Consider the following 12,669-nt stretch of genomic DNA (forward strand, 5'->3'; position numbering starts at 1 on the left):
ATGACAGGCTCGTTGTCAACCCTCCCTTCCAAAACCCTGGAAGGGATGAGAGAGCCAAGCCTATGGGTTTGTAGCTTCAACCCCGCAGCACACACAGACTCACTTACACACACTGACTGATTCATGGAATATTTATTTCCTGCAAAGAATAGAATAGGTCGACTTTTGTACTATGGGAGATAGTAGATTGATATAGGCTAGTGCTTTTGCTGTTCGTTAGGCCTACTCATCTTGTTGGCTGACGAAAAGTAAATGTGGACAGTTCTTTCAATATCTTCAATATGCACCTCGGAACTGGATATGACAGAGAGCCGTGTGAGTGAGAGATGCTTCGGATTGTGTTGCACACTCAGGAAGAAGGGCACAACGGAGCACTGCAAAAGGCATGGATTTTTTTAGGGTGCATTACGGCCACAAAGGTGATGCCACTGTGAAATTCGAGGCATTATCAATTGCTTGTCAAATTGTGAATGAGAGACTATTGGCGTGTGTACAGCCTGTGCAAAAACAAAGCCGAGCTCATGCCTTTCGAGAGTTTTTCAAATCATCATTAGTCTCATCATGCAGCCTTACAATGTATTAAAAATCAAAAGATATAACCCAGTGTTTGTAGAACAACTAAAGTTACATTAATACATCTAAATTACGCATATAGGAGTACCTATTTCTTTGTTAACCGCTCAACACAGAATAGAGGCATGTGCGCATTCCCTCAAATCGTTTTGGAGAAAATATATGTTTTATTCAGCTTTGTTCAATTGTATTCTTCATACTATAAAATAATGCCACTTCATTATAAGCAAATCTTATCTGCTAAATGAACTAGTGTAGCCCACAGCCATTTGGCATAGCCAAATCAGGACCTAACATAAGGACAACTCCGAGCATGCTATTCTTTTCTTCTGAAATAGACTACATTTTCTTCATACCATGCTTCTTTAGACCTGTCTAAAATAAATAATGTATTTATTGTGAAGGGGGAGGCTATATTACATGGATTTATTAGACTTTTTAAAATGGCTTGTAGGCTATGTGTGGAAGCCAGGAGATGCTAAATGTGTTTGTTAATTAATGGTCAGTTACCGTGCGACCGGCAGTTATTTGCTTGACAATCACCGGCTGACTAAATTTCGTGACCGTCCATGTATCGATCACATAAAGCGGCCTTTACTGGTTCTAACAGCAGACCTATCAGCTTGCTGCCAGCTCTTAGCAAACTGTTGGAAAAAATGGTTTGACCAAATACAATGCTATTTCTCTATAAACAAATTAACAACAGACTTTCAGCATGCTTATAGAGAAGGGCACTCAACATGTACTGCACTGACACAAATGACTGATGATTGTTTTATAAGAAGATTGTGGGAGCGGTTAGATTTCAGTGCAGCCTTTGATAGTATTGCCCATAACCTGTTGCTGAGAGAACTTATGTGTTATGGCTTTTCAACCTCTGCCATATCATGGATTCAGAGCCATCTATCTGATAGAATTCAAAGGGTTTTATTTAATGGGAGCTTCTCTGTCAAACATGTAAAGTGTGGTGTACCGCAGGGCAGCTCTCTATGCTCTCTACTCTTTTTTAAATATTTTTACCAATGACATGCCACTGGCATTAAACAATATTTGTCTATGTATGCTGATGATTCAACCATATATGCATCAGCAATCACAGCTTATTAAGTCACTGAAACCCTTAACAAAGAGTTGCAGTCTGTTTTATAATTGGTGGCTAGTAATAAACTGGTCCTAAAGCTAAGAGCATTGTATTTGGTACAAATCATTCCCAAATCATTCTATACCTCAGCTGAATCTGGTAATGAATGGTGTGTTTGTTGAACAAGTTGAGTAGACTAAATGACTTGGTGTTACCTTAGATTGTAAACTGTCATGGTCAAAACATATAGGTGCAATGGTTGTAAAGATGGGGAGAGGTCTGTTCGTAATAAAGAGATGCTCTGCTTTTTAGACACCACACTCCAAAAAGCTCTAGTTTAGTTTTGTCTTATCTTGATTATTGTGTGGTCCAGTGCTAAAAGAAAAGACCTAGATAAGCTGCCGCTGGCCCAGAACAGAGGCACACCTTGCTTTTTATTGTAATCAGAAGGAGGATATAAATACTATCCATGTCAGACTCTCTTGGCTAAGAGTTGAGGAGATACTGACTGCATCACTTCTTTTTGTAAGAAACAATGTGTTGAAAATCCCAAAATGTTTGCAACTTACACAGAGCTCTGACACACACACTTACCCCACTAGACATGCCACCATGGGTCTTTTCATGGTCCCAGAATCCAGAACCGATTCAAGAAAGCGTACAGTATTATATAGAGCCATTATTGCATGGAACTGCGTTCCATCTCATACTGCTCAAATTAACAGCAAACCTGGTTTCAAAAAACCAATAAAGCAACACCTTCCCTATTTGACCTAGATAGTTTGTGCGTGTATGTATTGATATGGAGGCTACGTGTGCCATTTTTAAGTTGATGAAGTTTTGCCCTTGAGCTGTTCTTGTCAATGTTCTGTATTGTTCATGTTTTGAGTGGGTCAGAGGCTCTCACAACAGCTAATGGGGATCCTAATAAAATACCAAATCAGGAGATTGTTTGAACCCTACTGCCCGACATTAAAGATGGCACAACAAATATTTGATCTCTGACCTGAGGAACCCTGACTCTAAGTGGAGACTGTCTGCCTCCCAAATGTCACTCTATTCCCTTTAGTACGGTTATTTTGACCATGGGCCTCCTGGTAAAAATAAGTGCACTATAAAGGGAATGGGGTGCCATTTGAGAGGCATCTTGTGTGTGTATTGATTCGTCACGGTAGTGATTCTAAACATGCCTGACGTGTGTGACATTCCAACAGAATGCCGCCAAGCAAGCTGCAGCTGCAGCCACCCAGACCATCGCTGCCTCCCAGAATGCAGCAGCCTCCAACAAGAACACCGCCGCTCACCAGCAATTGGTGCAGAGCTGCAAGGTACTGGGGAAAAGTCTCTTAATGCCAGGGGACATCACCAGTTCCTTGCATTGAACACTTTGTATGCCTACTGTAGTTAAACAGCTATATAGGTGCTACAGCTATATAGAAACTGTGGTTGAATACTGTATGTGTGTTGACTGTTTATGTATGTGTGCGGCTCACTAGGCCATGGCAGACCACATTCCCCAGCTGGTCCAGGGGGTAAGGGGCAGCCAGGCCCAGCCTGAAGACCTCACTACCCAGCTAGCCCTCATCATCACCAGTCAGAACTTCCTACAGGTACTCCACCAGTGCCAGTCTGGCTCCTAATCTCTCCACATATTGAATGAAGGGATCTCAATATATTGTACAGTGCTGATGTGTGTGTGTGTGTGTGCTTGTGCTTGAAAGCTTCATTATTGATGATGATGTCTAATACTTGGGTAAGGCTGGGTTTTGTAGTCATAATATATTCAAATAAAGACATTCTCTGGTACCAAACATCTTCTTGGGATGAATTTGACATTTCTCTGTTTCCTGTTTCTCTCATGACAGCCTGGCAGTAAGATGGTGACATCAGCGAAGTCATCTGTTCCCACGGTGATGGACCAGGCCGCTGCTATGCAGCTGGGTCAGTGTGCCAAGAACCTGGCCACCAGCCTGGCAGAGCTCAGAACCGCAGCACAGAAGGTACATAATCACACACACTTAAGTCATACCTGTCGCTAACCTCTGTCACTTTGTGAGGGTACCTATCCCCTGTTAGGACTAGCCAGCTTCTGATAGACTAGGACACTAAATACCAGCTCAGGTGGGTTAAACTGTCAGTCTAGAATGACTAATTCAATGGTCTGCTCTCTCCTTGTGCTCTTTAGGCCCACGAAGCCTGCGGCCCCATGGAGATCCAGTCAGCTCTCACAGCCGTCCAGACTCTGAAGACTGAGCTCCAAGACGCCAAGATGGCTGCCATAGACATGCAGCTGAAACCACTACCTGGAGATTCGGTCAGGGAAATCTGATTCATTGAATTAATCAACGTCTCATTACTTCTACTGATTACTCTTTCATCCATTGATGAGTCTGTTTGTCTGGGTGTCTGATGTACTGTGTGCTGTTCTCTCTGCAGATGGAGAAGTGTGCTCAGGACCTGGGCAGCACCTCCAAGTCTGTGGGATCCTCCATGGCTCAGCTGCTCACCTGTGCTGCACAGGGCAATGAACACTACACAGGTACTGTACTACTGCCCTGGGGCTCCCATTCTAATTAGAGCAATACCGCTAAATAACAAACTCCATAGCACCACCAGGATGTGTCTATAATAGTGTATTTCACTTTTGACTACAGATTTTACTGTTACTACTGAAAACTTCAACATATTTGATGCTTCAAGGTCAATAGTAGATTAGATTCAACCTTTTCTCTCTGGAAAGTAGCACAAAGACTAAAACAGAAGAAATCCTTCCCCTACTTCAATAGATGTGACATTCCTTCAGTAATCTTGTCTAGATGAATGGGGTAATGCAAGCTGATTCAATTTACTAGATTCCTCCCCGTTGTGTTGATGCTGAAATGTTGCATTCCCTTTTTGAGGCAGTCATAGTTTAGACCTTATGAAACGAAACCAGAGGCTCTTGCTACCTGGTATAGCACACTGTCAACATGAGAGGGCTATGGATATCCGAGGTAATAACATGCATTTATTAAGGCTTAATTCAATCTTCTGAATGTATTTGGATGTTTGACACATCTGAATGCAAACAGTCCTTTTCATTTAATACATGTTTTATTTATCACATGCTTGGTAAACAATCGGTGTAAACTGACAGTAAAATGTTTACTTATGGGCCCTTCCCAACAATGCAGAGAAAAGAATATAGAACACAAGGAATAAATACACAATGAGTAAGGATAACGTGGCATTATACACGGGTACCAGTACAGAGTCGAGGTACGAGTTGGTGCAAAGAGGGTCAATGCAGATAGTCTGGGTAGTTATTTGGTTAACTATTTAGTGGTCTAATGGCTTGGGAGTAGAATCTGTTCGGGGTCCTGTTGGTTCCAGACTTGGTGCATCGGTACTGCTTGCCATGCGGCAGTGGAGAGAGAGCTTGCCGTGCGGCAGTGGAGAGAGAGCTTGCCGCGCGGCAGTGGAGAGAGAGCTTGCCGCGCGGCAGTGGAGAGAGAGCTTGCCGCGCGGCAGTGGAGAGAGAGCTTGCCGCGCGGCAGTGGAGAGAGAGCTTGCCGCGCGACAGTAGGGAGCTACTTCCTTAATAACTCTTCTTTATTTGTAGCATTCCAAACCCTACTCACCATTTGTATATTTTCCTCCAGGGTTAGCAGCCAGAGAGACAGCCCAAGCCCTGAAGACTCTAGCCCAGGCAGCGCGGGGTGTGGCAGCCTCTACCACCAACCCTCAGGCAGCGGCGTCCATGTTGGATTCAGCCTGTGATGTTATGGAAGGCTCGGCCATGCTGATCCATGAGGCCAAGCAGGCCCTGGTCTCTCCCAGTGACTCAGAGAGCCAGCAGAGGCTAGCCCAGGTGAGTAGCGGACTTCAGTACAAAAATGTGCAGAGCCGTATAGGGATGAAGCTACTCTATATCTCTATAAAAGGCTTGAAGTCAGAGGTTTACATACACTTAGGTTGGAGTCATTAAAACTAGTTTTTCAACCACTCCACAAATTTCTTGTTAACAAACTGTAGTTTTGATAAGTCGGTTAGGACACCTACTTCGTGCATGACACAAGTAATTTTTCCAACAATTGTTTACAGACAGATTATTTAACTTATAATTCACGGTATCACAATTCCAGTGGGTCAGAAGTTTACATACACTAAGTTGACTGTGCCTTTAAACAGCTTGGAAAATTCCAGAAAATATTTTCATGGCTTTAGAAGCTTCTGATAGGCTAATTGACATTATTTGAGTCAATTGGAGGTGTACGTGTGGATGTATTTCAAGGCCTACCTTCAAACTCAGTGCCTCTTTGCTTGACATCATGGGAAAATCAAAAGAAATCAATCAAGACCTCAGAAAAAAATTGTAGAAGTCTGGTTCATCCTTGGGAGCAATAGTACACAAGTATAAACACCATGGGACCACGCAGCCGTCATACCGCTCAGGAAGGAGATGCGTTCTGTCTCTTAGATGAACGTACTTTGGTGCGAAAAGTGCAAATAAATCCCAGAACAACAGCAAGGGACCTTGTTAAGATGCTGGAGGAAACAGGTACAAAAGTATCTTAATCCACAGTAAAACGAGTCCTATATCGACATAACCTGAAATGCCACTCAGCAAGGAAGAAGCCACTGCTCCAAAACCGCCATAAAAAAAAGCCAGACTACGGTTTGCAACTGCACATGGGGACAAAGATCATACTTTTTGGAGAAATGTCCTCTGGTTGGATGAAACAAAAACAGAACTGTTTGGCCATAATGACCATTGTTATGTTTGAAGGATAAAGGGGAAAGCTTGCAAGCTGAAGAACACCATCCCAACCGTGAAGCACGGGGGTGGCAGCATGATGTTGTGGGGGTACAAAATAGATGGCATCATGAGGGAGGAAAATTAGGTGGATATATTGAAGCAACATCTCAAGACATCTGTCAGGAAGTTAAAGCTTGGTCGCAAATGGGTCTTCCAAATGGACAGTGACCCCAAGCATACTTCCAAAGTTGTGTCAAAATGGCTTAAGGACAACAAAGTCAAGGTATTGGAGAGGCCATCACAGAGCCCTGACCTCAACACTATAGAAAATTTGTGGACAGAACTGAAAAAGCATGTGTGAGCAAGGATCCTACAAACCTGACTCAGTTACACCAGCTCTGTCAGGAGGAATGGGCCAAAATTCACCCAACTTATTGTGGGAAGCTCGTGGAAGGCGATCCGAAACATTTGACCCAAGTTAAACAATTTAAAGGCAATGCTACCAAATACTAATTGAGTGTATGTAAACTTCTGACCCACTGGAAATGTGATGAAAGAAATAAAAGCTTAAATAAATTCTCTATTATTATTCTGACATTTCACATTCTTAAAATAAAGTTGTGATCCTAACTGACCTAAGACAGGGAAATTTTACTAGGATTAAATGTCAGGAATTGTGAAAAACTGAATTTAAATGTATTTGTCTAAGGTGTATGTAAACTCTGACTTCAGCGGTATATGGCTCTGCCATCTGTTCAGTATAATTGTCCTCTGTCTGAATGGAGTTGGCTGTGGTTGGTGCTCTTAGACAACCAAAGGGCTACTAGAGTTTTAATATCACCACTTTTATTCAGAAAGTCTTGGCTTGTGTTACACTGAAGGTCAAGTGAGAGGCAACTATTTTTATTGTAGAGCTTCCACAGATCACTTCTCACAACTACAGTATCTGGTAGTGAATAATAAAATAAATAACTTTTCATATACAAATAATAGTTCACATTTTATCAGCCCAGCTGAACAAAACACTGATCACCTGTCAAACACAGTGAGGTGTTCATCCTCCACCTGCTGTAGCAGGAGATTCACAACTTTAAGCACACATCAATTATGAATGCCTGGTCCTTCCCATATAACCTTCCCACCAGATGAATAAATTATTTATCTATAGATGCTACTGCAGATAAAGGGACAGACTGGACATAGTATTGTGGTGTTTGTTCTGTTCCTTTGCAAATGAGAGAGAAATAGGACCCATTTTACATGGTGTTGAAGATCCCTTTGGTTTTGAATGGAATCCAAGGATAGTCCTTGAATTCCTCTTTGGATGATGATCTCTGTCAATTCTTACCAAATAAAAGGCTTCAATTGTGTCTCTTATCTTTTCAGGTAGTCCTAGTTGTGCATTCAGTAATCCTGTTCTGTTGCTAGGCCCCACAGGGACACAGACATATTGGTTGGCATATGTTCTGTTGGAAACAGAAGTGCAAATTAGGAACATCAATTACTCCGCTATGCTTCTTGGCTCATTAGCATTTTAAGATTGTGATTGCAGCTCAGCAACATCACTACTGTGGAAAACAACTCAGTTCACGCATGAATGATCACACTTTACACACACGCAGGCATGCTCACAAACACACACATGCACACCTGTGCTCACACACACCTGTTCTCTCTGCTTCAGGTGGCCAAGGCTGTGTCCCACTCTCTGAATAACTGTGTCAACTGCCTGCCTGGCCAGAAGGATGTGGACATGGCCCTCAGGAGCATTGGAGAGGCCAGCAAGAAACTGCTGGGAGAAACGGTAAGTTCTACACTTCCTTAAGTAAAGGTTACTTTATTGAAAAAACATTCACGTAAAGCCACTGATTACCCCAGAGTTAATCACCCGTTTATTGATTTAAAACTGCCGCTAGGTCAAACACTTGTCAAATGTTTTTAAACCATACTTACATTTATTGCACCACAACCTAATCACTGACTCGCTATGGCTGTCTTTGTTGTCTCTCTACGTTTTTCTGTCTCTTATCTTTCTCTCTCTGTAGCTCCCTCCACCCACCAGGTCGTTCCAGGAGGCCCAGAGCGAGCTGAACCAGACCGCAGCAGATCTGAACCAATCAGCAGGAGACGTGGTCCACGCCTCCCGCGGCTCCAGCACCCAGCTCGCAGACGCATCTGGGAAGTTCAGAGAAGACTTTGATGACTTCTTGGACGCCGGCATTGAGATGGCTGGGCACACTCAGGTGCAGTCACAGTGGTCTGTCTGTGTGGTACTGAACCTGGAACGTGTTCGTTAGAGTTCTTGGACACTGGCATTGAGATGGCTGGGCACACTCAGGTGCAGTCACAGTGGTCTGTCTGTGTGGTACTGAACCTGGAACGTGTTCGTTAGGGCACACCACACCATACCATTGCACTGGAAACCATAATGAACCTTTCTTATTGACAAGTTCACATAGTGCCTCCCCGTTCCACGCAGTTTTGTTTTGTGCCTAATGAACACAAACGAGGCACCATACTGGATTTGACTGTTTTAGTGTGACTCATTTATTTACATAAGCCTCTTCATCACCTTTTGGACATAAGAACCAACTGTTTAATTTATCAAAGCGGATATAATGGAAAATAGAGGAGGAAAAGTTGACCAATTGGCCTCAAAAGTCATAGCTTGGCCAACCATCAGTCTATCTATTTGTTGATGAACTTTCCTTATAGATACGGAATATTTAATTGAATTGCCTCAGAGCGGCGGTCTGTTAAATTTAGTTTAAATAAGATGACAGTTGAAGGTCTTTTCCGGGCTGCCTTGCTGATAAGGAAGGAGGAAATCTTAGTGGCATGACACTGATTACCAAATCAGACCCAGGTGACTGCAGGAACTGCCAGCAGCAGAGTTGAAACCAGAGAGTCTATGTTTAGAACAGAGTTTGAGAGGAACAATAGACATGTTAAGCATGGTGCAGCTAGAAAACAGCCCATGCACCATTCTCCTATTCATCTGACTGATGGCTAGGAGGACCAGGGATAGTCAGTTGCACAGGGCTCCCGACTGATGCAGCAGTCTAAGGCACTGCATCTTAGTGCTAGAAGCGTCACTACAGACCCTGGTTCGATTCCATGCTGTATCACAACCGGCCAGGATTGGGAGTCCCATAGGGCGGCGCACATTTGGCCCGGGTTTGGCCATTGTAGGCCGTCATTGTAAATATGAATTTGTTCTTAACTGGCTTACCTAGTTAAATAAAGGTTACATTCAGCGTTGATTAGCACTATATAGCTGTGTCATCGCTCTGAGTGGATCAAGTTACCAGGCAGATTTGGGTTCATTTAGACTCTAAATGACTAGCAACATTTCATGCCCTTTCTGTATGACTTTTGTATATGATTGATTTACTAGTGTTTATGACTTGAAATAACTGGTGATTCTGCTGTGGATGTTGTAGAGGAAAGATGAGCAGATCCAGGTGATAGGTAACCTGAAGAACATCTCCATGGCTTCCAGCAAGCTGCTCCTGGCAGCCAAGTCTCTGTCTGTAGACCCTGGGGCAGCTAACGCCAAGAACCTTCTGGCTGCTGCTGCAAGGTACCTACCATACACTGCCCTCTATGTGGGCTCTCACAATACCACACCTGTTGATTGGTTATTTATTATGTCTTGTTGGATTTAGAACAGGAGATTTTCCACCCACAGTTCATTCCAGTTTTGCAATGTGTTACAATACGCTTATGCCAGGGCCAAAGCAATGGGAGGTTTCACTGTGCCGTAGGAAGGGACAAGGCTTTTGATGTGACACACATGCACTTCTCAATCTCACACCTCCAGTGTAGCTCCACTTCACAGCAGAAATGTCCTCCTAGGTGGTAGATGAAGTGCTGTCTCCCTTCAGGCTTGTGGAGGCTGTTAATTTCCTGTCTGGTAATTGGAAGGTTAAGAGGGAGGTGTGTGACTGAAATGTCTGACTGGCTCACTGAAGCCTGCTGGAATTCTGCTGAAAAAAAGAGATAGAGAGGGAGGAGGAGGGGGGGGGGAGACCAGAGGGACCCAAAGCACGATATTAGATTTGGAACCAATGGAGCCTGGGACCTTGTGTTTGTGTAATGGAGCTGAACGCTGGTCTAAGTGCCTCTCATTTTGAACTTCTCTCGGTCTCTCTCAGGCTCTCTCTCTCTCGGGCTCTCTCACTCGGGCTCTCCCCTCTCTCACTCCTCTCCCTCCCATCCTGTGTTTCAGAGCAGTGACAGAGAGCATTAACCAGCTAATCACACTGGCCACACAGCAGGCCCCAGGACAGAAGGAGTGTGACAATGCCCTACGAGAGCTGGAGGTACCATCAACATCATTAGCTTACATCAATAACATTAGCTTTACTGATAACAGCTGTGGTCATAGTGGTGGTAGCAGGAGTGTTAGTTGAAGCAGTAATGGTGTTAGTAAAAACAGTGTCATCTGTAGCAGCCTTTGTTATGAGAGATTGGATAGTAGCGTCATTAAAGTGGGTTATGTTAAATGTATAGATTATGGGAGTGCTCTAGGATAATGTTTTCATGTTGTTCATTTAAGTTGTATCTATAATGGGTTCCTTTGGTTTTAGTTAAATTAGCAAGTTCCCTTGTAGATGTTAAGAGATGTTTTCCCTCTCCCCTCAGGCGGTGAAAGGAATGTTAGCCAACCCCAACGAGCCAGTCAGCAACCTCTCCTACTTCCACTGCATCGAGAGCGTCATGGAGAACTCCAAGGTAGGGAGGGCCATGACCCTGAGTGCTGCTGAAAGAGCAAGCATAACCACAACCTCCAGACAGATGGAAACGAGTAGAGATGGAGAGATGGGAGGGAGAGCAGAGAGAGAGCGGTGACCTGCCTGGCTGAGGAATGCTACAGCTCCCTCCCTTCTGCTCTTTTCCTCTGTTCCCCCTGTTCTTTCAGGTCCTGGGAGAGTCCATGGCTGGCATTTCTCAGAACTGTAAAACCGGGGATGTGCCAGCGTTTGGGGGCTGCGTGGGACTGGCCTCCAAGGCCCTGTGTGGGCTCACTGAGGCTGCAGGACAGGTTAGGACATGCTACGAAGTACCTGCTCTGGACCTACCAGACATACTGTGTGTCATACTGTGTGAATATGTGAGCACCCTGTGTGTGCTCTGCTTGAGCCAGAGAGTGTTGTGCTAGTGTAGAAAGAGAGTAGTGTGGACTGTTTTTCCACCACTGACCATTTCTGGGTTTCCCCTTACTACATCAATATACCACACATGAGTAAAGCTCTGTCCATCTGTGTGTCGACCAGATGCTGTGTTCAGTAAAAAGCTGCTATTTAAGCTGCTAACATTGTAGCCTACCTGTTTTCTGCTACTATGAGAGCCACGTCTGGTTCTACAGTATGTTGAAGTGTCTCCTCCTGTCCTCTCTCCTCAGGCCTCCTACCTGGTGGGCGTGTCTGACCCCAACAGTCAGGCAGGGCATCAGGGGTTGGTCGACGCCATCCAGTTTGCACGAGCCAATCAGGCGATCCAGATGGCCTGTCAGAACCTGGTGGATCCGGACAGCAGCCCCTCACAGGTCAGTTGGGACATAATAACACAGATTTGTTTGGTTTTATTTGTTTACTAACTAGTCACCTTGGGTTGATTTGAAGAGCCCTCACAGTTTAACAGTACTTTGGGTCTTTGAAAAAACACTATATAAAGCCTACTATCATTGCACCTTACAGGAACTTTAATTGATTGGATTTATAAATCACTCAAAGTGCTTTATAACACAAAGGGGAAACTCCACCTCATCTTTATGGATTATGAATATAACCTATACAGTTGCTAATAACTAATACATATGTTGTTTGAACAATAACTAATAGATGCACTTTTCTAAGTTTAACTTAGGAAGTGAAGAGACTCGTAGTCTAACAGATACAGGTGAAGTCAGAAGTTTACATACACCTTAGCCAAATACATTTAAACTCAGTTTTTCACAATTCCTGACTTTTAATCCTCATAAAACCTCCCTGTCTTAGGTTAATTAGGATCACCACTTTATTTTAAGAATGTGAAATGTCAAAATAATAGTAGAGAATTTATTTCAGCTTTTATTTCTTTCATCACATTCCCAGTGGGTCAGAAGTTTACATACACTCAATTAGTATTTGGTAGCATTGCCTTTAAATTGTTTAACTTGGGTCAAACAGTTCGGATAGCCTTCCACAAGCTTCCCACAGTAAGTTGTGTGAATTTTGGCCCATTCCTTCTGCCAGAGCTGGTGTAACTGAGTCAGGTTTGTAGGCCTCCTTGC

General features: G+C 43.7%; 1 protein-coding gene across 4 annotated transcripts in view; it reads left to right on the forward strand.

Moving 5' to 3' along the window:
* LOC110526624 (talin-2) overlaps nt 1–12,669 on the forward strand; it is a 130,146-nt gene that overhangs the window by 83,293 nt on the left and 34,184 nt on the right. For all 4 annotated transcript variants that reach the window (XM_090238930.1, XM_090238933.1, XM_090238932.1 and 1 more), the window contains 13 exons: nt 2,869–2,982; nt 3,151–3,264; nt 3,520–3,654; nt 3,840–3,968; nt 4,091–4,193; nt 5,296–5,504; nt 8,077–8,196; nt 8,438–8,635; nt 9,836–9,975; nt 10,624–10,717; nt 11,040–11,129; nt 11,317–11,439; nt 11,800–11,943. In XM_090238930.1, coding sequence (XP_090095056.1) covers nt 2,869–2,982; nt 3,151–3,264; nt 3,520–3,654; nt 3,840–3,968; nt 4,091–4,193; nt 5,296–5,504; nt 8,077–8,196; nt 8,438–8,635; nt 9,836–9,975; nt 10,624–10,717; nt 11,040–11,129; nt 11,317–11,439; nt 11,800–11,943 — 1,713 coding nt within the window. The remainder of the gene's footprint in view (nt 1–2,868; nt 2,983–3,150; nt 3,265–3,519; nt 3,655–3,839; nt 3,969–4,090; nt 4,194–5,295; nt 5,505–8,076; nt 8,197–8,437; nt 8,636–9,835; nt 9,976–10,623; nt 10,718–11,039; nt 11,130–11,316; nt 11,440–11,799; nt 11,944–12,669) is intronic.

This window comes from Oncorhynchus mykiss, chromosome 6 (assembly GCF_057628025.1).
Source record: "Oncorhynchus mykiss isolate SJ-2025 chromosome 6, ASM5762802v1, whole genome shotgun sequence".
Taxonomy (NCBI): Eukaryota; Metazoa; Chordata; class Actinopteri; order Salmoniformes; family Salmonidae; genus Oncorhynchus; species Oncorhynchus mykiss.